This window comes from Penicillium subrubescens, assembly GCF_028828155.1.
Source record: "Penicillium subrubescens strain IBT 31985 chromosome Unknown utg000002l_segment0_segment0, whole genome shotgun sequence".
Lineage (NCBI taxonomy): Eukaryota > Fungi > Ascomycota > Eurotiomycetes > Eurotiales > Aspergillaceae > Penicillium > Penicillium subrubescens.
Window position 1 is genome coordinate 7,730,241 of NW_026643152.1, and position 23,154 is coordinate 7,753,394.

The 23,154-nt window shown below is 52.0% G+C and overlaps 7 protein-coding genes across 7 annotated transcripts; 6 read left to right on the forward strand and 1 right to left on the reverse strand.

Annotated features, from left to right (window-relative positions):
* Positions 1-1,542: 1,542 nt before the first annotated feature.
* On the forward strand, positions 1,543-3,460 carry N7473_004117 (DUF4048 domain-containing protein; the record flags this gene model as incomplete). Its single annotated transcript, XM_057150057.1, has 2 exons — positions 1,543-3,179; positions 3,247-3,460. 2 exons carry the CDS (start codon positions 1,543-1,545, stop codon positions 3,458-3,460), a joined length of 1,851 nt encoding a protein of 616 aa, XP_057013711.1.
* A 648-nt stretch (positions 3,461-4,108) lies between these two features.
* On the forward strand, positions 4,109-4,771 carry N7473_004118 (translocation channel protein TIM22; the record flags this gene model as incomplete). The annotated part of the gene is made up of 3 exons (XM_057150058.1): positions 4,109-4,198; positions 4,263-4,358; positions 4,436-4,771. 3 exons carry the CDS (start codon positions 4,109-4,111, stop codon positions 4,769-4,771), a joined length of 522 nt encoding a protein of 173 aa, XP_057013712.1.
* Positions 4,772-5,998: 1,227 nt separating this feature from the next.
* Positions 5,999-9,792, forward strand: N7473_004119 (condensin subunit YCG1; the record flags this gene model as incomplete). Its single annotated transcript, XM_057150059.1, has 3 exons — positions 5,999-6,082; positions 6,111-8,060; positions 8,123-9,792. The coding sequence occupies 3 exons, from the start codon at positions 5,999-6,001 to the stop codon at positions 9,509-9,511; spliced, it is 3,423 nt and encodes a 1,140-aa protein (XP_057013713.1). The 3' UTR covers positions 9,512-9,792.
* A 3,026-nt stretch (positions 9,793-12,818) lies between these two features.
* On the forward strand, positions 12,819-15,017 carry N7473_004120 (putative RNA binding protein (Arp); the record flags this gene model as incomplete). Its single annotated transcript, XM_057150060.1, has 4 exons — positions 12,819-12,974; positions 13,125-13,182; positions 13,286-13,992; positions 14,088-15,017. The coding sequence occupies 4 exons, from the start codon at positions 12,819-12,821 to the stop codon at positions 15,015-15,017; spliced, it is 1,851 nt and encodes a 616-aa protein (XP_057013714.1).
* Positions 15,018-16,436: 1,419 nt separating this feature from the next.
* Positions 16,437-17,562, forward strand: pre6 (proteasome core particle subunit alpha 4; the record flags this gene model as incomplete). Its single annotated transcript, XM_057150061.1, has 5 exons — positions 16,437-16,464; positions 16,546-16,552; positions 16,609-16,661; positions 16,777-17,164; positions 17,238-17,562. The coding sequence occupies 5 exons, from the start codon at positions 16,437-16,439 to the stop codon at positions 17,560-17,562; spliced, it is 801 nt and encodes a 266-aa protein (XP_057013715.1).
* A 304-nt stretch (positions 17,563-17,866) lies between these two features.
* On the reverse strand, positions 17,867-18,655 carry N7473_004122 (CHY zinc finger protein; the record flags this gene model as incomplete). Its single annotated transcript, XM_057150062.1, has 6 exons — positions 17,867-17,948; positions 18,005-18,106; positions 18,170-18,231; positions 18,304-18,377; positions 18,434-18,477; positions 18,576-18,655. The coding sequence occupies 6 exons, from the start codon at positions 18,653-18,655 to the stop codon at positions 17,867-17,869; spliced, it is 444 nt and encodes a 147-aa protein (XP_057013716.1).
* Positions 18,656-19,046: 391 nt separating this feature from the next.
* On the forward strand, positions 19,047-22,948 carry N7473_004123 (putative inositol polyphosphate phosphatase; the record flags this gene model as incomplete). Its single annotated transcript, XM_057150063.1, has 6 exons — positions 19,047-19,094; positions 19,157-21,503; positions 21,559-21,768; positions 21,826-22,085; positions 22,142-22,809; positions 22,873-22,948. 6 exons carry the CDS (start codon positions 19,047-19,049, stop codon positions 22,946-22,948), a joined length of 3,609 nt encoding a protein of 1,202 aa, XP_057013717.1.
* Positions 22,949-23,154: the final 206 nt, after the last annotated feature.

Genomic DNA, 23,154 nt, shown 5'->3' on the forward strand with positions numbered 1-23,154 from the left:
GGAGTTGGAACTCTAACTTCACGGTGACTCCCAGTAAGGACATGACCTGTTTCACTCTGGTATTCTACGATTCGGTCAGATGATGGTCAGGTTCTTCATATGTTTACAATTGATTGTTTACAATAAAGCCGCTTGACTACCTCATTCGCTAGGCTTATAGCACACCCCGGGTTGAATCACGAGTTGTCTCTTTCGAGATGTTCTTTCATCTGATTCACGGTGGTAGTATAGACAGGAAATTGAGGGTTTCTGGTATGTTTGGGGAATATTCCCCACACACAACGTCAAGGGAGAAAAGCACGTGTGTCTGTCTTCCCCTGGCGAATCAAGCTTATCTTCCACGTTGGAACCGAGATTTCTAATCTAAACCCCAAGCATGTGTTGACTTCTTCCTGACTTGGGGCAACCATTTTTGGGGGTTTCTTATGTATTTAGTATGAAATGTTTACCGATGTGTCGGTATGAAAGATGTATATGTAGAGGAGTCAGTCTTCCTTGCTCGATCGATGATCAGGCAAATGTATCAGCATTGAGTTCTTAACGTACACTCGAATCATGAACCAGCAAGAGTCTCCTATCGGATACTGACCTGACAGTATACTCCACGATTTGTGATGCAACCGAAATAAGTTTATTGAGTTCCTTGCAACTGAATTTGCTAGGCTATTGCTACCTGTCAAAGTGGATCTCCATACTTGGCAGCGAGTCCAGGCTTCATCGGACGGTGATGATTAGTTGCCCACAGTAGAATGACCCACGCGGCTGGTGGAGGACGATGACTACGACACGAGTACTGTACTCCTCAGAGAATGTTTGTGTCGTTGTCTATAGAATCAACTGTATGGATAAGCAGCGACCAAGACGTTAAGGTCTATTTCAAGCCTCTCCAACAGGCACGTTCGGAGATTAAACTGCTGGGATGTCATTCGTGGCCGGCATCAAATAGTTTGGCGCAGGGACAAGCCAGACGCCGATCGCTGCACAAGTCCGGGGCGGGCACAAAAGGACGAAGCTCCTGAACGAATCGACTTAAGGGGGAGATGATGGACTCCGTCAGACGAGAGAGTAAATGACCCAGTACTCTTGGACGGAGTATAGTTCACGGCTTGAAGATATTCTTAGCCATCGTAAATGAGAATGGAGCCCCCGGAGATTGACTCTGAACATGACAATACTCAACCACCACCATATTAATGATAGCCACCATAGTTAAGCACTGCCAGTGGAAACGAATGCCTCGGGCCCCTGAAACACTCGTGGCAAAGATGAGCGGACGTGGAGACCCGCCAACAGGCCCAGAGGAGATCCACTTGGACTGGCCCGAGTCTCTCGTCGACTTCTCAGCCTTCAGGAGAAAAAGGAACCCTCCTCCAATCCTCCAATCCTCCACGTCAAACTCTCTTCTCTCTTTATTATTTTTACTTCACTTCCCCAATTCCCCCAGGTCGTGTATATATAAGCACTTTCTTCATGTTCAATCTTGCTTAGACCCTGTGATAACTCCCCCTCCCTTCTCTTACTCTCCTCGTTGGCTGGTCCACCATGGAGCTCTCCCCGGGAACGGGTGACAACCTCACCCACGGTCCTCATCCGCATGCGTCCCCGACTTCAATGGCCGCGACCACTGCGACCGCGGCCGAGGCCGTCGACTCTCCAACACCGGACCCTTCCTCTCAGAAACCAGCATCGTCACTTTCCCGATCATCGTCTCTCTTACAACAGAAGCGGTCCTCGCTCCCTCCTCGTGCTCACTCGGGAGCTCGCCACGCCAAACGTTTAACCCTAAACTTTCCCATCAACATTCCGCTGGACCAGCCTCCAGTCGCTGCTGCCGACTCCAGTGTCGCTTCCCCAGGATCCATGACCCCCGTGACACAATCATCGACTCGTCCGTCCCCTGCGCTCCCCGCGGGGACTCCCATGCCGTTCGATGTCGAAGACGACGGCTACGACTTCCTCCGCGCCATCGCTTCCCAAGAACGAAAGGTATTGGAGCTTCGCGAGGAGCTACATCGGGCCGAGGCGGAACTGTCAACATTGAAGAAACAGTGGGCACAATCGGAAAAGACCAGGAAACGGACCGAAATTAACCTCCATGCCGAACCGCTGCTGCCGCTGCGATCTTCCGATCTCGCTGCACCCGAGGCATCAAGTTCACACCATCGTGAGCAGAGCTTGAGCTCGGTGGCAAGCTCGTCGGTATCGCAAGAGCGGGTCAGCAGGGACCTCGAAAGACGCTCCAGTGTTCGTGTGGCACCTGTGGCACCTCCCAAGGGAACGACCATCTCGGCCAACGGTCGGCGGGTGTTTCAGGGGTCTCATACCCGGACGCTCTCTCTGCTGTCCCCAGTCACCGCGCCCAGTCCAACAACTGCGGGACCCGGTCCGTCTGATAGCGACCGGTTAGGTCGAACTCCACGGTCCGCGACTTTGCCATCGGTTGAGCGCCAGAATGTGTCTACTATTGGGAGTCCTATGGAGGATAGCCAGGTCCCAGAGCACGTCCTGGCTCAGTGGCGAAAGACCATGCCTCCTCCCTCGAGGGAGGCCCTGATGCGCACAGGAAAGCAGATGGCTTCCGATCTACGCGAAGGCTTGTGGACGTTCTTTGAAGATATTCGACAGGCTACGGTCGGCGAAGAAGGTATCAACGCGACGGAATCTCGCACCATGTCTCCATCAAACGGTTCACTGACGCCAGCCACCGCGCGTAAACGAGACTCTTTGGCAAAATCACGGAGTCGAGATCGACTATCCGCTACGGGAACTGTCTCACGATCGTCGTCTTCTTCGTCATCACGGGGCAGGGGGACAGCGGCCGAGAAAACATCTGGTAAAGACACCAAACCGGCGGACATTTCTACGTCTTTCTGGCATGAATTCGGGGTTGATTCACCAGCGCAGACGTCCCCCCGCCCCGGCGCTCATCGCAGCCCCTCCGACAACACAATCGCCGCCTCGACCCAACGGGACAAGACCGAGTCCGGGCATCCCGATCACCACTCCAGCAGTGCAGCCGAAACGGAGGATGATACCGCCGATAACTGGGATATGTGGGATACGCCGTTGCCTGCGTCTAAGATGACGCACACACCCTCGTCGAGCCGGTCGACGGTTGAATCCTCGAAGCATGATCAATCACCCAATACCCAAGGCAGCAGCCCACGAACGAGTGCTAGGTACCATTCGACCTTTTCTGATTTCATCTATGACAACCTCGTCATGCGCTGACGCCCGCTCCCTTAGCTTTAGCGAGTGGAACCCGAGTTCCGCCGCGCCCGATCCCAGCGTCACCGAAGGCATTCCCTGGCCTACCATCACGAAGCTGGCCCCCTCGAAACTCCAGCGAACCGCCTCGAATCTCATGGCCGAATGGGAGCGTAGTCTTTCGCCATCTCCGTCTCCCGAACGAAAGGACTCCTCCGGATATAGCCGCGGCAAAAACGACAAAAAGGACTAAGGAGATGTCCCCCGTCCTTCTATCTTCTTCTTTGTATATACTTACCCCCATTTTCCTTCTTCGACTCCACCTTTGAGGGTCTCCGTCGGACGAATTGGCACGACACATCCCCCTATCCACGGACTTATGCTGAGCTACGACTTTTTAACGCACGAGCGCGTTGTTTCTTCTTTCGCTTGCTTATATTTTTTGGAAAATCTGGCAGTGTTTCGGTCTTCTCACTTTGTACATCTGGTTTGGGAGTATGTTGATACTGGTATCTAGAATATCCCATTACCTTTACCGAAACAAGGTCCTAACTCTTGATATCTTATTTTATTTGAATTTGCACCAATTAATTGGTGAAATCACGGTTGTATTAATCACCATCTTGTAGACGCTCGAGGATTGCTCAGACACGATCACGTGAATAATTGCGTTAGTGGATCGATTGGGCGACCGTAAAAATAAATTTGCGCGAGTCGCCGCCTCCGCAAGATCTCCGCGCCTCTCGGACCAGACTTTTGTTCCAGTCGCATCCACGCAGGGGAATCTCATACCCACTTTTCTTTCTTCTCTTTCAGGGTTGCTTTGTCTTCAGTCAATCCTCAATCTCATTTCTTTCTCCCACTTCCTCCGACTTCCATTCAATCAACACCACCTTTCACAATGAGTCTTCCCGGTATGGGTTTGGGGGGCCTCGGCGGAAACCAGCAGACGGCTGGCATGAGCGAGCAAGAACAGGCTATGGTTAAGATGGTATGTTCCATGATTGTAGTCTGGTGGTATAATGCTTTGTGTACTAATAACCCCCGGCGAGTAGATGCAAGCTGGTATGGAGTCGTGTCCCGTCAAGACCGTCATCTCCGGAACAATGGGTTTCGCACTTGGTGGTGCCTTTGGTCTCTTCATGGCCAGTGTAAGTCAACTCACTCACCACTTAATCTGTCTCTACCCCTCCAAAGTACAATCTCACTCACATTCCCAATCCTCCAGATGTCCTACGACTCCCCCCTCACCCCCCAAGGTCGCGAAATCGCCGACCTCCCCTGGCGCGAACAAGTCCGCCGAGGCTTCAAAGACATGGGCAAACGCTCCTTCTCCTCCGCAAAGAACTTCGGTATCGTCGGTGCCCTCTATTCCGGAACTGAATGCTGTATCGAGGGTCTCCGCGCCAAGAACGACTTGACCAACAGTGTTGCGGCCGGTTGTCTCACTGGTGGTATTTTGGGCGCGAAGGCTGGTCCGCAGGCGGCTGCTTTTGGTTGTGCGGGCTTTGCGGCGTTTAGTGCCGCTATTGATGCTTATATGCGTATGCCCTCGGAAGAGTAAATGTGGTGATGCATATTACTTGCTTCCGAGTGGTGATACCCCTGGTACTTTATGTGAGTTGTATTTTTATCATGGCGCTTGGCGATCTTGGGATAGATGGAGCATAGAGGGCGTTTGGTTTCTTTTTTCTTTTTTCTCCCCTTTTCTTTCTGTGTCATATATTCTTCGGTTCGACGGTTGTTGATTGGGCTACGATGTGACTCCTTTGCGAACAAGTACCTTCTACTTATATGGCGGGCTGAGAGCTGACGAGTTCCACTTTTTCGATCGGGAGCTCTTCTATGCCCGGAAGACCTGGATCATCTCCGTTCTTTTGTTTGGGCTTTACTTTTTCGTGCTCACCGGATTCATGACTGTCTACTTGCACACCTGTATTATATCGACGCGGATGCATTGGCTTTTACAAAACGCATAGAGCTCTGAATATACATGGATAATCACTCTTCTCAACATTTGTTGGTTTCTGCATTCTATAAGAACTACGCCACTACGGAGGGGATTTGGCCGAGTTTGATGATTCGGGGCAGTTGCAAGCTCATTCAAAGATGACCTTGACCATTGATAGAGGGTTATCAATTGATTCTGCCCTTGAATTGCGACCGATCTGTTGCAACAGACCGGTACATACCCCTCCAGTAGCTATTCTTCCTCTTACAACTTGTTTAGGAGAGGTATTCGAGGCGCGGGATAGCAGATATTGCGTGTTTGGATCAGCATGGGCATCGTGCACAGCAAGAACTTCCGATCTTTAAGAGTCTGATCAGAGAAGTGATGATCAAAAGTACATTGTATTCAACAAGGACTTTCTCTGGTCCATTCAAATTGAGTCAGTTACCGATCCATTAAATTTAATACGGATTCAGAGGAGTTTGATGACCAAGGCATGGTCTGGTTGGTTTAGTCTCACATCCAGTTGCCTCCCGCAAAGAGCAACGGGCCTACTGTAAGGTACCACCGTATAGTTTGCATCATGTACTAACTGTGGTATATAGAGATTTTTCTTAGCAGTGTACGGAGTAAATATATCGATGTTGTTGTCTACATGAAGTAGGAACCGACGCGGGGCATAGATATGATGAGTCAGCCATCACATGACTCCCTTATCGTGGTTCCCCGTTTGGGCTGTTTGTTTACCGCCCGCCACTCCTGCTGGCTTTCATCTGTGGATGCGCGACTGCCATGCTTTTCGCCCTTCACTAATTGCATTTCGACAACCACACGCCCACCATGCCTGGCCGAGTCGCCGCCCGCTCGACCTCCGCTGCGACCCGTAGGTCATCCGCACAACCGTCAACCGGACGCGCCCCCTCGGTGACTCCCTCTTTTGCGATTCCCGAAGAGCCCGCACTCCCCCTCATCATCGCCCAATCTCCGCCGCGATGTGTCCGCCATTTTCGCAGATGCTCAACGATCAACCACCGGCCACCGCAAGCTCATGGTACGCTTGCGCAAGCTGCAGGAGATTTGCTGTGGCATTTACCAGAAGAACAAGAAAGGGACGGATCGAGAGCAGGAGGAGATTGTGATACCCGAAGAAGCGACGGTGGCAGAAAAGGAATTCAATGTCGAGGTTGGCCGTTGTGTGCTGCGTATCCTTCCGATCAAAAAGTCTGAACCAGTCGGCGACCGCATTCTGCGCTTCCTGGACACTTTCATCGCCCATGCCTACGAGAAAGATAATGAGCTTTTTGCATCCAAGGAAGAGGAGGAGGACGATGGAATGCAATCTGCGCCCGAAACCCCGACTTCGCGTCTAACTTCAAGTCTTGTGGACTTGATTGTTCCTCTCCTCGGTTCAAAGGACAAAGTTGTCCGATTCCGCGCGACTCAGATTATCGCACACATCGTCAACACGCTCGAGTCAATCGACGATGAATTATACCATACCATCCGACAGGGTTTGCTGAAGCGAATTCGTGATAAGGAGTCATCAGTTCGTGTACAGGCCGTCATTGGCCTGGCACGGCTCACTGGAAATGATGATGACGAGGACGGCCCCGATGACAACTCCACGGCACTGTTGGAGAAATTGATCGAGATTATGCAAAACGACACAAGTGCGGACGTTCGCAAGAGCCTTTTATCGAATCTTCCGCTCTCACAAGTTACCCTTCCCTACCTTCTGGAACGAGCCCGTGACCTCGACGCAGCAACGAGGCGAACACTATATTCACGCCTTTTACCCACACTCGGCGATTTCCGTCATTTGTCTCTGGGCATGAGAGAGAAGCTGCTGCGATGGGGTTTGCGTGACCGTGATGAAAGTGTCCGCAAAGCAACTGGCAAACTGTTTTACGATCGCTGGGTTGAAGACTGCGCTGGTTCGAATCAGGGCGAGAACAACGGCCAACGGTCTGCCCCCAACCAGGGTGCTCTTCTGGAATTACTGGAGAGAATCGATGTTGTCAGCTCCGGTGTTGAAAGCGGCATTGCCCACGAGGCAATGCGTAGCTTCTGGGAGGGCCGCCCCGACTATCGCGAAGCCGTTGTTTTCGATGAACCTTTCTGGGAGTCCTTGACCGGAGAGTCGGCATTCATGCTTCGCACGTTCAATGAGTTCTGTCGTGTCTCAAACGAAGGCAAGTACGACGATCTTGCAGATGAGAAGATGCCTACAGTCACTGCATTGGCCTACTTCCTCTCCAAGTACACCACGGCCTTGTTGCAGCGGAAGAAGCTTGGCAAGAGTACTGGTGATGCCAACGACGAAGATGCGACCGAGAATGAATTTATTGTGGAGCAGCTCTTACAAATCGCAATCACTCTGGACTATAGTGATGAAGTTGGTCGGCGAAAGATGTTCTCCCTTCTGCGAGAGTCACTCGCCGTCCCAGAACTTCCGGAAGAGTGCACCAAGCTTACAATTGAGGCTCTCAGATGCGTTTGTGGACCAGACATTGCCGGCGAGAGCGAATTCTGCAGCGTGGTTCTTGAAGCTATCGCTGAAGTGCACGACACCATCAGCACCGAGGACAGTTTTGTCTCAGCCAAGTCCGAAATTAGCGATGATGCTAGCAGCCGCGCTCGATCTGAGACGCCTGCTACCGAAGATGAAAGGCCGTTCAATAAGGAAGAAGCCAAGGCGAAGATTCTTCGCGAGATTGTGGTGAATATGAAGTGTCTACACATTGCACAGTGCATGCTTCAGAATGTTGAGGGCAACCTGCAACAAAACATGAACCTACGAACTATGTTGAACAGCCTCGTCGTACCTGCCGTGCGAAGTCATGAGGCTCCCATCCGGGAACGTGGTCTATACTGCCTGGGCCTTTGCTGTCTTCTTGATAAGGTTGGTTCTAAGTGGCCCTCCCCTTCCTCAAATATTTACATGCTAATACGTCTTGCGCCTAGAATGTTGCTGAGGACAACATGACCCTGTTCATCCATTGCTACAGCAAGGGACACGAGGGCCTCCAGGTGACCGCCATCCAGACTATCTGTGACATTATCACCACACACCCCTCCCTGCTCGCGCCTGTCACGGAAGCCGATGGAGAGACTGTGACCACGCCCGCAATCCAGAAGCCCATTCTGAAGGTGTTCTCTCGAGCTCTCAAGGCGAACTCTGCTGCTGCAGTGCAATCGGCCGCCGCTACCGCACTCTCAAAGCTTCTGCTCACTAACACCTTCACCCCATCTGGGCCGAATGTGCCGCCTGCTATCCAAGAATTCAATGAGAATGCCGTCGAAACACTCTTGCAGAGCCTTGTTGTTGCCTTCTTCCACCCCCGCACTCGTGATAACCCTGCTCTTCGCCAGTCACTGGCATACTTCTTCCCGGTGTACTGCCATTCGCGACTCGAGAACACTCAGCATCTGCGACACGTTGCTGTACCAGTGGTCCGAGCAGTCATCAACGCCGCTGAGGAGTATTACTCGCTCGAGGCCGAAGAGGATAGCGACGGTGAGATTGATGAGAGTGTTGGTGAGCGTGAAGTCAAGGCCCTTATGACTGGTGTTATCGGTATGCTCGCTGAATGGACTGATGAGCGTCGTGTTGTGGGGATGGGTGGTGAGCGTGTGCTGGCCGGTGGTGCAGCTAGCTCCACTGCTTGTGGCTGGGTACACATGGCGCTGGTCAAAGATATTCTGGAACGAGTTCTGGGTGTGAGTGCCGGTACTAACCGCTGCTCGCGGGAAGAGCGTAAGCTTCTCTTCTCGCTGCTCAGCAAACTCTACATTGCGGCTCCCACGCTTCCATCGCGTGCTAGCTCTCGTGCTCCCGAGGGCGAGGATCAATTCCGCACTAGTATTCGCAGCGCCACTAGTATCGAGATTGACCCTGACAACGTCCAGTTGGCCCAGGAAGTCAAGGAACTGTTGGACCAAACCATTGAGGAGGGTTTGGCCGGGGAAGCTTCTAGTCGCAACGCCCTGGTGAAAACCAAAAACGCTATTCTTAAGATTCTTGCTGTTGCTCAAGATGCTCGCGCTGCCAGCGTCCGTCCACGTGCTGGCACCGAGGATCTCGAGAGTGACGCAGGAAGCGTTCGCTCATATAGTGTCCGTCGCTCTGTCGAACCGACTAGCCGCCGCCATGTCTCCGTGGAACCTAGCATCATGGAAGAAGATGAAGGCGACAGTGGGATTCGATCTGGTAGCGTGCGACCTTCGGTTGAGGGCGGCTTTGCCAGTCGGAATCTAGTCTCTATCGAGCCTAGCATCATGGAGGAAGATGAAGAAGATGATCATGATACTAGCAGGGGCACCATAATCAAGGAGGAGGTTGCCGATGAATGATGATATTTACTTTTTGGTCTGGAATTGGTGGACTGGCTCTGGCGTTGGTCGTGTTTGAGGTTTGGTACTTGGAATATTGTGGTGCCCGTGGACTTGTCGGCGCTTGTATATGATTTGATGTTGATTTTTGCATTCTCCTTGTTTGAATACTATTCTTTGAACATATCTTGCATGACCTCGGACATTGTGAACGAACCTGTACAGTTGTTTACAGTGTTCCTTAAGCTTGAAATCCGGACCATTGTTCAAAACCATCTTGGCAGTCACTTGTTGAACAATAGACCAAAAAACGACATGCACTAAAGTCAGTACAAAGACCTGGACGGAATTTTGGCTACAGTCTGCCAGCACGACCGTTAGGATGCCCCAGCTCGCTAGCCAGCAGAAGTTAAGGGCCGAATCGGTGAAGTAGAGGAGCTCCTGGTCATCCAGCTTGTATTGGAGCCCCGCATCCAGTTGGGTCAGAACGACGCCTGGGCCATTAAAAAAAGATTTGCATCACCTTTGGAAATATTGTTCAAAGAATAGGGAATATAAAAATATCTGGTTGCTTTTGTCTGATCTCTAGTTCCGTACTATTGAACTGCCACTGGGGCCTTGGTGACCCTTCTAGAAAGATTATGGTCCCTATCGGCCATGATCGCCTCACGCATTTATGCCATTCGCAGCAACAATGGTAATCCCAAAAAAATTATTTGAATTCAGCGAGCCTTTTACTTCTTACGGCTTGGATACCCAAGCAACCGTTCGTGCCAGTGCCAGTGCCGATGTTAGTTTGAATTCAGTTGGGGTGATAGAACCTATCCACCAGCGTTGCTTTCCAGTACTAGCTCTGTCCCATCAATTGTTGATGATTCGGGGTGTCATAAAGTAACATGTGACACCTCAAAGTTAGGAGACACTGGCCTCTGTCCAGGTGCTGCTAGAATCCAGAGAAGCAGAGTAGCGGTAATAGGAAAGTCGTACGAAGGAGGTAACTTGCATTAGACCAGGAGGGTCATACACAAAAGACTATTGATAAAATCCACAAGGAGATATACATGCTAATGATGAAATATTGGAAATATCGAGGTGAATTTACAGGAGAGCTGGGAAGAGCATTTGACCTATGGCGCTCGAACCCGAACTGGTACATGCACCCAGTCCTGGTTGCTGATTGTATAGCAAAGCAAGGTTGCTGCTCTCGAGGATGTGGTTGTTGCCGAATCAAATCCAAGCAGAGGGATATCAAGCAGAACAACTCCTACCAGAAGCTTGGAGTGGGTCACTGCACTCTTGCATGCGAATTTTGCCGAAAAGCCCATGGATTTCAACTGTCTTTGAATGAAAACTTGCAAATTCGTGGTTGAATTCGTCGCCCAGGGGCAGAGCGACGCAATCTTTACCGTCGATTCGAGTTAGCTTCATTATGGGGATTACAATCCGACAACTTCGATTATCCTTTCCACCTCATCAAGGGATGTGACGATGTTAGTGATAACGAGTCAACTGCAACAGAAGGGTCTTGGATGCGGGTGGATTGCTGGAAGAGATTTTATACTATTCCAGTTCATGACTCTTCCTTCTTTGCTTGTTTTGCGTTATACTCTTGTGTCGATATTTGGTTATGTTTGGCGCGTGGAAACACTCAATTTCATGATGCAGGTTAGAATGATTGAAGGTACGCGATGTGGCTTGTCGGTTGACTCTTCAGGGCTAGATCCCGTTGCAGCTTTGATCTAGACTAAATGGTAATGGCTATAGAAATAGAGTGAGTGTAATACTCTTTCCCCCACAAACTCGTCACATTACGTAGGTCGTTCTACCCTTGTCAAGCTATTGTACTTGTTTCCACTTGGGCTCCACTAACATTCATGCATGACGACTCGTTGATTCTCACCAATGAACACCTCGGCTCCACAGCTCTAGGGATCACAGTAACATTAAACCATAATCAAAGAGCCTGGCCTTTTTGAGCTTATTATGTTTGTGTAGCTTGTTTCCCTGCGTTGATCTTCATGTTTGCGGTATGCGGGGCAAGCCTGGATCGTATCATAGCAATTGTGGGTTCATGACAGGGTTAACAGACCTTGATTTAAAACAACCATCCCTCCCTCAGTCCTCCGATCAGGGCGGAGCAGGATGCCTCGATATACTTCCTTGCTCAGAGTGTACTTGGGCAATTCCACGGAGTGAACCCACGGAGGAATTTCAGTTCTCACTAACCTTACTCCTCTCAAATCTCAGCAATAAGCCTCTACTTTGCCAATACCAACTTTATGGTATACTAAGCTCTTTTCTCTGACAGAATAATAAACAAACAATTGCGTTTGACTGGAGGTTGATATCCCATTAATCAGCAGTTCAATCCCACGTGACCTCCGGTGAGCATCTCCAGTTGACCAGTTGATAGAATGTCATTCGATTCTGCGGTACACCGGTCGCCTGGCGTTTGTATATCTACTACTAAACTTCTTATTACTGCTACTCACCTGCACTGGTCCTGATACAAATTGACTTGACTAAACTTTAGGTCTCGATCGGCGTCTCGCCTTGTTTCTCTTGCATCGGATTTCCCTCTCCTCCTCTAGGCAGCATGGGCCCATTAAACGCTCGAATTCTGACAGGATCCACCTGTGTGGTAGTAGGTATTATGCCAACAGGTTTCTCCGAAGAGATCAGAGCTGCCACTTAGACCTGGCGAATCGTTAATAATAAAAACGGTCATTCCAATTGTGTTCACCTTGGATTAATTACGCAGAGGATAGCGTCCAATTAACTGGTGAGACCCCCGCCGCAGGGATTAATCTTCTGGCCCGGTTGGGGTCGCACGGCGGAAGCCTGTGGGAGGAGAAAGACGAAGAAGAAATAAAAAAAGTCCTCAGGGGAAAAAAAGGGAATGAGGAATGAGCATTGTTAAATACTTTAATAAAGTAGAACGAATATTATTGATCTCTACTTCAAATATAGACTATAGTATCAATTCTATTATACATTATTACTCTGTCTACTTTCTGTCTCGTGCAGTTAATAAGAATCTCCCGTTGAACCCGAAACTTTTCTTTTCTTCTCGCAACTCCACACTTTTTCGCGCCAGTTGGGCTTCTTTTCTTCTCCTCTCCCTCCTTCTCCTCCCCCCCCTTTCTCTCTTCTCCCCCCGGGCTTCTTCTTTTCTTTCGTTTTCTCACGACATCACCGATCTCCCCCGGTCTGTCGTGTTGAATTGTCTCCTGCATTTCCCGGCAAGAGACATTCCCCCCCTCCCCCTTTACCCCCCTCTTCCCCCGGGCTTCTCCCCTGTCGCTCCGTTGGCAGCGACAAGTCAGCGATGGCCGCCGTATCAGCACCCACTCCCAAGCTGGATCGCTACATCGTCATCCACGTTGCGACCACCTGCGACGAACATGGCGTCTATGTCACCAAGGACTCCGCCGAGGTCATCGAATTGGGCTGGATCCTGCTGGATTCCAAGACCTGCGAGGAGGTACACACAATCTCCGAACCCGCCCACATCCCCCAACGGTTTTCCTATCCCCGTGGATTCTTTCCACCACGCTAGGATATCCATCATTGCCGATATCAAATTCCACGAAATGATCGCTTTGGCTAACAATTGCTCGTTCAACCTCGATAGCTTCACCGTGAAAGCGTCCTCGTCAAGCCCGTCAACACTCCCATTACGCCGCTGTGCAGTAAGCTAGCCTCTTTGCCCCCTCCTCCGGACCGACCATCGAACTTGCGTACCCAAAACCGCCCAAGACAAGATCGATAGCTGACCCAGTGTGATAATTACAGCGAGCTTGACTACTCTGACGTGGGAGCATGTCCGCTCTGCAGGCACTTTCCGTGATGCCATTTCCCGATTCGATGCCTTTGCTCAGGAACACCTCACCAACAAGCAACTCGAGTTTGCCTTTGTGACCTTGGATTCATGGGATTTGCGCGTGCAGCTGCCCCGCGAGGCCCGTGATAAGGCCGTCGTGCTGCCAGCTTATCTGCAGCACTCCCGGACCTTCGACCTGCGTACCGAATATCAACGCTGGCAAACCCACCACCCCGAGTCGTTGCCGTTCGGTCCCAGCTCCCTCTCCAACATCTGCGCCGCCCTCGAGGTTGAACCCGTTCAGTCCTCGGCTCCCATCAAGCACAACCTGCCCTTTCACCTGCAGGCACTGGCTCCCGCTTCGCCGCGCCGTGCCATGGAAGAGTCCATTACTCTGGCCCGCGTCCTTCGGGGTCTGATCCGCAAGTCCCAGCCTCCCCACGAGCACCCCGAGATTCTCACTCGCCCAATGGATGCCCACGCCGATGTTCGTGCGTTCTTGGCTGAGCGTAGCAAGGTTCTGCACCTGAGTGGCCTTCCCCACGATACCACGCAATCGGAGTTGGAGAGCTGGTTTACCCAATTCGGTGGCCGGCCCATTGCCTTCTGGACTCTGCGGACTCCGGACCAGCACAAGCCCACCGGCACTGGCTTTGCGGTGTTCTCGTCCCATGAGGAGGTATGATTGACTCGCCGATGAAATAGTGATCTGATCTCTATTTTTCATCTCCTTTCCGTGTTGTCTATCGTCTTTTCTTGCTAACCCTTACCTAGGCTGCTGAAAGCCTCTGCATGAACGGCCGTGCCCTCAACGAAAAGGCCATTGAGGTTTCACCCTCCTCCAGCCGTGTTCTCGACCGGGCGGCTGAGATTCTTACGCCATTCCCGCCTTCCAAGAACCGCCCACGTCCCGGTGACTGGACTTGCCCGTCCTGTGGCTTCTCCAACTTCCAGCGCCGTACTGCCTGCTTCCGCTGCTCGTTCCCTGCTATGGCGGCGGCTCCCGACCCGATGGGATACGGTTATGGATACGGCCCGCCAAACATGATGCCTCCTCACATGGGCCATGGCCACGGAATGGGTGGTCACGGACGTGGCATGGGCGGAAACGGTGGTGTGGTTCCTTTCCGTGCCGGTGATTGGAAGTGCGGCTCCGAGGGATGTGGTTACCACAATTTTGCCAAGAACATCAACTGTCTTCGCTGTGGTGCTCCCCGCTCGGGTGCTGCTGTCGTGGCCGACTCAGCGTTCCCATCGCCCATGGAACCCCCGTCGCAGTTTGGCATGGGTCCTAACTCAATGGCCAGCACTCCCGCTCCCGGTCCGTTTGCCTCGACTGCCGGCGGCTTTGGGGGATTCAGCCAGCAGTTTGGCGGGCCCCCTAACAACTACGCTCTCCCCTCTGGTGGTCTGAGCAACACCCCCGGTGCCTACCCTCCCATGGGCCAGGTCAACTCGGGATACGGCTCGTCGAACGCCTCCCACTCTGCTGCCTCCTTCGCCAACCCAGCTACTCAGGCGGCTTTCACCGGCGCTGATCACGGAGTGCCGTCCACCAGCGCCTCCAACGGTGCCTTCTACGGTGGCTCCGAGGGCTCCAGCGACCCCTTCGCCTTCCTGTCTACCGGCCTCGGTGGCCTGACGGTCTCTGATGATGCTCACTCGCGCCGCAACGGCGCTGGTGCTAACAAGTCGCCCGCTTAAATCAAGCGGTATGACTGTATCTATTTCTTCTGAAAATGCCCGAACGAATCGGGCGGTCACACTTACGTTGTCCATATTGCAATCCTGCGCTGTGGCAGGTATATGCGCTGATTGATACTCGTTGATACGCATTTGTATAAGGGATTCTGTGGTTCCGGTGCATCGGGTTGGAAGGAGCAGGCGGGTAGCGTGTTGATGATTTCGAATTCTCTCTCATCTTCTCGCCGTCCTGTGATTTTGTGGGATGATTTCTTTGTCTTTTTCTTGTCTCGATTTTCTCTCTGCTTTTGGTTCTCTCGTCATCTCTTTGGTTGTTGAGCGGCTCGGCTCCCCCTTGATTCCATCTTGAGCTATCTATGGTTTGGTCTGCTTTTATTATTATTATTTTACAAAGGATGGCGGCGACTGGAACCTTTGGCCGGGACGTGGGTTTTGTTTTGATATGAAACCGTTGTCTTGAGTCGGTTTCGGAACGCAAACCGCATTGTGAGCCTGGGTTGCGCACTCGACCTGCTTTGCATTTTAGATCTTTGGTCGTCCCTTTTCTGCGTTGGGTCATGGCAAGCGTCGGAGAATTCACGGTATTGATCTCACGGGTGGGATATACAATGGCTCGGACTCCGTTGGGGGTGTTGGGGGATTTCCTTTTGCGAACTTGTCTTGGTGATGATGATGGGATGGAGGGCTCTGTTACTTCTTTTTTCCTTTCCCCCCCTTTCGACTTCCACCAGGGCATGGTGAATGCAACAAAAAAGATTGTTTTGTCTATATTTCTCTTGATCCTTTTGCGTCTTGCATCTATTGTCTCTTCATTGTATGTCTTTCTAAGGTGGCTCTTTGGTGGTGGAGCTTGAGCAGCTGTATAGGCTTACGAGTGTTGCACTGCGCCCTCGGTACATGTATTGAAGTATAATTGATGTGATTTAGTTTTGTGATCTAGTTTATCACCCGAGCTAGGCCCCCTAGTTCAAGATACAGAGCTCTCCTCCATGAGGGGATACCTAGTCTTGGTTATAGATTGACATTGACAGACCTTGGTGCCCTTGAGCGGGCAGTAGAATGATCTATCATGAGATAATTTGGTGTATCCTCTCGCTGACCACTAGATAAACCATAATAAATTGAGTTGAGTTAGTTCAATACACCTGCTACGCCGGCCTTTCTCTGTTTATTTTCTATTTCAACATGCCTCATAGAAAGTAAATGTTGAGATTTACCCGCGCGGCTGCGCCAAGGCAACCGCAGGCTGTCGCGTCCACCGCCCGCTGGAACCCCGTCATGGCTGCTGCCGAACCCCATCACCGTCCTCTCTACCCAGCGCACTCCTCTTCCAGCCTCTTTCTCTCTCATTGATTTCCTTGGAAGTTTGCATCACCTTTCTATCCCACACCTAATCCATCTCATTGCTCCTGCGTCACCATGTCCGGCTACGACCGAGCTCTTTCAGGTAAGCCAGCTAGCTCCCCGAATGACCAGCTCCCTTGGCTCTCTTCTTTGACCGGAGATCGACGATGCTAACTCATCCTAGTATTCAGGTATAGATTGATCTTGCAGTGCTCGAGCTTCTTCGATAAACTGACCGCCCCTTTAGCCCCGATGGGCACGTCTTCCAGGTCGAATATGCCATGGAGGCCGTGAAGCGAGGTAAGGCCACTCCCCTTCCGCGAACCCAGCTTCTCAGCTGCCAACCGAGTGGTCATTTGAAATAGAAATCCCTTGGTATGTTCTGAATGGGTTGCTGACCTTTCTTCCGTGATAGGAACTTGCGCTGTCGGTGTCAAAGGCAAGGACATCGTCGTCCTTGGCTGCGAGAAGCGCTCCGCCCTCAAGCTCCAAGATACCCGTATCACGCCCTCCAAGATCGCCAACGTTGATGAACACGTCTGCCTCGCCTTCGCTGGACTGAACGCCGATGCCCGCATCCTGATCGACAAGGCCCGGTTAGAAGCCCAGTCCCACCGTCTGACGGTCGAGGACCCCGTCACCATCGAATATATCACCAAATACGTTGCCGGTGTGCAACAACGGTATACACAGAGTGGTGGTGTCCGTCCGTTCGGTATTAGTACGCTTGTTGTTGGCTTTGACAAGAATGACTCCACACCGCGCCTCTACCAGACCGAGCCCTCTGGTATCTACTCTGCTTGGTTAGTCTTTTCTCTGACCTGCACCGGTAGTCTGTCTAGTTTGTAATTTTCTAACCTCTCTTTCTATGTATAGGAAAGCCAATGCCATTGGCCGATCCAGCAAGACCGTTCGCGAATTCCTCGAGCGTAACCACCAGGATGACATGGACCGCGAGCAGACGATTCAGCTGACTATCAAGTCATTGCTCGAGGTGGTGCAGACAGGTGCCAAGAACATCGAGGTGGCGATTATGGCCCCTGGCAAGCGTGTGGAGATGCTCCCCGACGACCAAATTGAGTCGTATGTTAAGAGTATCGAGACCGAGAAGCAAGAGGAGGCGGCCAAGAAGAAGACCAGCCGGGGTGGTGCTGCCACAGCTGCTATTCTGACCCGGCCCGGCGGCGAGACGGCTGAATAAGAAGGAATAGAGGAGGGATCTGGTCATCCTGAGGGGTGATTGGGTTTGTGATTTGTGCTTATTTACCGTAGCGCTGGTCTCTTTACTTAACGAGAACTCAAAACCACGAAATTTCTACACATCTGACGTCGATTTTTTGAAGTAGAATGATTTCCCGCATCGTAGCAGGATAGGTGGGTATTTGATGCAAATGCAAGGTTGGTCAATGGTCCCCAAAGGAGGATAGAATGACTGGATATAGATAGAAGTAGTGAAGCGCAGGAAAGTCGTCAATTTCATCAAGAGAGCCGCCAATGACCACCCTCTAGCCCATCCGATCGGACACGTCGCGTATATTGAACAAAGATCGTTCTTGGTCACCCCGAACTCGGTCATCCTTGAGCATCCTGCGGAAATGTCAGCTGTCGCGACGAGTATGGAGTGTCCGCGGCCTTCCACGTACCGGCTATCCATGCGCGCATCGTCACCTTCAATCTGGAGCGTCGGCTTGGCGGTCACGGCCTCGAGGACGAAGTGGTTATCGCAGTGTGGGCAGTATTCGTCACTAAAGAAAGATAGAGTGTCAGTCCGCTATACTCTTTCTTTTCTGGGCGCGGGGTATTTATACCTCTCTTCAAACTCGGCGGCATCCTTGCGGAAGCACTTCTTGCACTTTTTGCATGCGAAGATCTATTTCCAGGACAAAAGGAGTTAGTCCAGATCTCGTAGGATCACTCTATCATGAGGACCATATCATCATACCATCTCCTGAGCCTTCTGCAGCATATGCGACTCCTGCTCCTGGTGGCATTCGGCGCAGTCAAACCATTTCCGGCCTTGTCGAAAGTCAGTCAATTGCTTGTTAAGGAACTAGGATTCGGATGAGGCGTACAGCAAGGGGAGCGAATAGAGACTTGTGCGTTAAGAATGTGTTTACTGTGACGCATAACCATTAGTTTGTGATGCCCCTAAGCCACCAAGAACTTGGATCTCGAGCCCCGACAGAGCTGACTCGAGAGAAGAATAGGACTCACCACATGGCTAAGAGCAAGACTGCCTGGTCACTGGCAGTGTTCTCGTTGACAGACAATAATGAAGCTCCCCGCGTCGGCATTCAGAAAAGGAAAACGTTTCGCGCGCAGGAACCAGTTGATCTCCCACTCCCGTGATCGTCCTCCACTTTCCTCCCCGCCACTCCATTTCAACCATTCCACTAATAATCCACCGTTTTCCTTCTCTTCTCTCTCCTCTCCTCCTATTATTTACATACCTCTTGCTTTCTCGGCCGCTTTTTCGATTTTACATGACCACCACGCCGCTTACCTTTTGCAGTGTCGCCCGCGCTCCTCCTGCTTTCTTTCGGCTTGGGGCAGTTACCCCCACCTAAGCTCTACAACACACTTTCTACGCCGGCATACAAAATTACATTTCTCCCAGCGACCGACAAATCAAGCTTATGATCGAAGCTGCCGGCTGGTTCTGGCGACGGATTCGTGGTTATGGCCATGGAGGGAAACGGCAGGGACCAGGAGAACACTGACGACGCTCCCATTGTATGCTTGCGCAGCTGATCTAAATATGGCACGCGGATACCACTAACCACCCGCCCCAACAGAGACCCGTGTCCTCTTTGCTCTCACACTTTGAGAATCTCTCCCATAATCAGCCTCGAGCCTCGTCTGCATTTGGTACTAGTCCACGCGACTCCTCTACTCGCTTTCTGAGGACCCCCGAACCTGGCGACGAGCCCCGATCCAGCCGTGCCTCCTTGGATTTACCTCGGCCATGTTCCCCATGGACTACAGCGGTCGATGAGAGACCCGGTCGTGAGAATGGACAGAATAATGGTGAACAGTTGCGCGCACGCGGATCCCCCGGAGGTCGATATGGCCGGCCCATTTCGATGAGCATCCACCACTCGTCGCCCCAGCTTCCGCCTACATTGACCGTACATTCTCCCAAATCACCGCCGCGGAGCTTGGAGCGAGAGCGCCGCTCCCCTCCTCAGGATGATCGTCGTATATCCAGAAGCTCTATCTACTTCCCCCGGGAGTCGGTGTCCGCAGGGGTCTCCCCTTCGCCCCAGGCTCGTCCAGTGACGCCCCAGTTTAGATCATCCGTGGCTGTGGGGGAGGCACCGGGGCGGCTGTCGCCGGGTGCGCACGCGGCGAATGGGCGTAGCAGCCCAGCAGATCGGAAGCTGAAAAGTGCATCATTGCCCCCGCCAGCAAACCGGGCTGAGAAGCCGAAGATTCCCGCGAAGCCCGCTATGTTCTCCAACCCGGATACTGGCAGCCTAGCGCCCCGCCAGGATAGACCGGCAGTGGATGATCATGTATCCCCATTTAGCACTCCACCCAGTAGCCCGGAGAAGGTTCCGCTTAAGCCGATGTCTACTGGAAAGCTTCCCCAGAAACCACCTGGACGACCTATTACGGAACCCCCCAGTCGGCGCTCTTTCGATGAAAGGCCACCAGGACCACCAGCGCCCGTAAGGCCTGATCCCAGGGATCTAGGGTTCTCTAGGACTCGAACGGGTCTCGAACCTTCGCGAGCTACTAAGCCCTTGTCGGTACAAATCCCGCCTCCATCCCCTGGGTTTATCGACCCTGCGTCAACGGCTCCGCCACTCTCTGCGCAGAGGGTCCGAGCCAGTGACAGTCCTTGGGATCGTCCAGGGCTACCGCCGAGGTCAGCATCTACGGCAGTGCGTCGAAGAGGACCTTCACCCGCTAGAGACCCTTCACAGATGGTGGGGAGCCCAGCTCAAATGACGCCCATTGCCCGATCTGCGCCTTCATTCCCGCCTATCACCAAAGAAACTCAAGCTTCACGTCAGATTGTGCGGCAACAGTCATTACCGCGCGAGTCGCACATGCCTTCTTACCCAGAGCGGCGTGTGGTTCGAACGGATACGGAAGAGGAGGAGCCAATGGCTGATGAGGGCCCGGTTTCAAGGACGGACTATCCAGATGCCTCGCAGGCCAATAGACGCCCTCCTCTTTTCAAGACAGGACCTAGAGAGATCCCCACACGGTATGACACCCGACTGCTAGCCGTGTGTGGTAAGTATGTCTGTACGGCTGGTTATTTGACTCGCGTTTGGGATCTCACGACTGGCGAGCAAATAATGAGCCTCAGTCACGGTGAGACAGTGAAAAGCTTGTCGCTAGCCTTCAAGCCAGGCACAGCACTTGAAGATGAAGGACAACGCATTTGGCTTGGGACCAGTGCAGGGGAGCTTCATGAAGTTGATATTCTGACCGGTGCCATCGTGGCCTCTCGGTCGTATCCATCCCGTCGTGAAGTCATTCAGATCCTGCGCCACAAGAAAGAAATGTGGACGCTAGACGATGAAGGGCGGCTGCTGGTATGGCCGCCAGATGAGACTGGTACGCCTAATTTGCAGTATAGCTATCACAGCCCTCATGAGCGTGTTGCACGAGGTCACACATTCTCGATGGTTGTGGATGACAAGTTATGGTTGGCGTCTGGAAAAGACGTTTATATCTATCGTCCCAACGCAAGGGAAGACTCTGCATTTAAAGTGCTGAAGCGGCCACTGGGACAACAACACTCCGGGGATGTAACGTCTGGCACCTATACCACTCAGGATGGGGGTCGCGTATATCTCGGACATGCGGATGGCAAAGTCACCGTATACTCATCAACGGACTACTCCTGCTTGGCGGTGGTGAATGTGAGTGTCTACAAGATCAACTGCCTCGGCATGGTGGGAGACTACCTTTGGGCAGCGTATAAAACGGGGATGATCTACGTCTACGATGTCAAGACCAATCCTTGGACGGTGAAGAAGGATTGGCGTGCCCATGACAGTCCCGTCAGCGCCTTCGTGCTGGACACAAGTAGCGTGTGGACAATGAATCGTCTTCAGGTGACGTCGCTCGGAACAGATAATTGTATCCGGCTTTGGGATGGTATGCTGGAGGATGACTGGCTTGGTGAGTATTTTGGTAGCATCTCTGATGGGATTCGTTCTTTTCTAACGTTGAGCAGAGAACCGGATGCAAACAAGAGATGTCGAGTTCTGCAAGTTCCGCGAGATTCGGATGGTTATCATTACTTGGAATGCGGGTGCTTCGACGCCTGGAAGTGTCCGCACGTCGGATTTCATCCGAGATGCTGTTCATCCGGAGGATCCGCCTGATATTATTGTCTTTGGGTTCCAGGAGTTGGTTGACCTTGAGAACAAGAAGATCACAGCGAGTAAGTGCCAGAACAAAAGCTGGGTCTTTGTAAACGTTTACTAACTCGTATGTGCAGAGAGCTTGTTGCTTGGAAGCAAGAAAAAGGAAAATGGAGAGAAAGAACATATGAGTCGGCAGTACCGGGTTTGGATTGATCATCTCACTCGGTCTCTTCACGAGTGCATGCCTCTCGAGGAGTCATACGTTCTTCTTCATACTTCGAACATGGTTGGCCTCTTCACTTGCGCGTTTGTTAAGCACAAGGAACGCCACAATATCAGCAACATCAGCGCATCGGAGATCAAGCGAGGAATGGGAGGATTGCATGGTAATAAGGTTTGTTACGCATTCCTGTCTCTTTCTGCCATGACACTATCTAACGAGTGTCGCAGGGTGCCTTGATCTTCCGCTTCGTCCTCGACGATAGTTCGATGTGCTTTGTCAATTGCCATCTTGCGGCTGGACAGACTCAAACTGCTCATCGTAACAACGATATTGCGGCCATCCTTGAAGCCGAGACTCTGCCACCCGAGAACAGTCTTACAGCTCGCACCGATCAGTTCGCTAGTGGCGGTGACGGTTCGATGATCATGGATCACGAGATCTGTATATTGAATGGGGACTTGAATTATCGCATTGATGCCATCCCACGCAATGTCATCATCGACGCTGTTCGTCAGAACAATCTCCCCAAGCTTCTTGAACGCGATCAACTCTTGGCTTCTCGACGGAAAAACCCAGGCTTCCGACTCCGCAGCTTCACCGAGGCGCCCATCACCTTTGCACCCACGTACAAATACGATGTCGGCACTGACCAATACGATACGAGCGAGAAGAAGCGCTCCCCCGCCTGGTGCGACCGCGTTCTCTACCGTGGCCTGGGTCGCGTCAAGCAGCTCGAGTATCGTCGGCTTGAAGTCCGTGCCTCCGACCATCGGCCCGTCAGTGCGACCTTCAAGGTTCGCGTTAAGACAGTCTTGCCGCAGGAACGCGCCGTGGCTTGGGAAGCGTGCCAGCAGGACTTTCAGAATGAGAAGCGCCGGTTGGCTTCTGAGGCTAGGTAAGTTGATGAATCCTTCATGTCTCGCTCTGCACCTGCAGCTTTACTAATAGTGACTTTTAGCATCGAGTATCTCATTACTGTCCTTGGCACCGATCCTCGCCAGGCTCGTGGCTTGATCCTTGGCAAAGGTCAATAGCCTGGCCTGGCTAATTCTGCATCCTCGAACAAGGGTTGAGCATGGGCATTCCAGCGGCGTGAAGTCTTTTCTTTCCCCATTGGCAACGGACGTATATTGTACGAGTAACGATTTCACGATAGACATGTATCATGACGGAGCCAGACCTGTCTCGCTTGCCCCCTGTAGTGCTTGGTTGCATTGCATGTAGCTTATACCTACTGTCG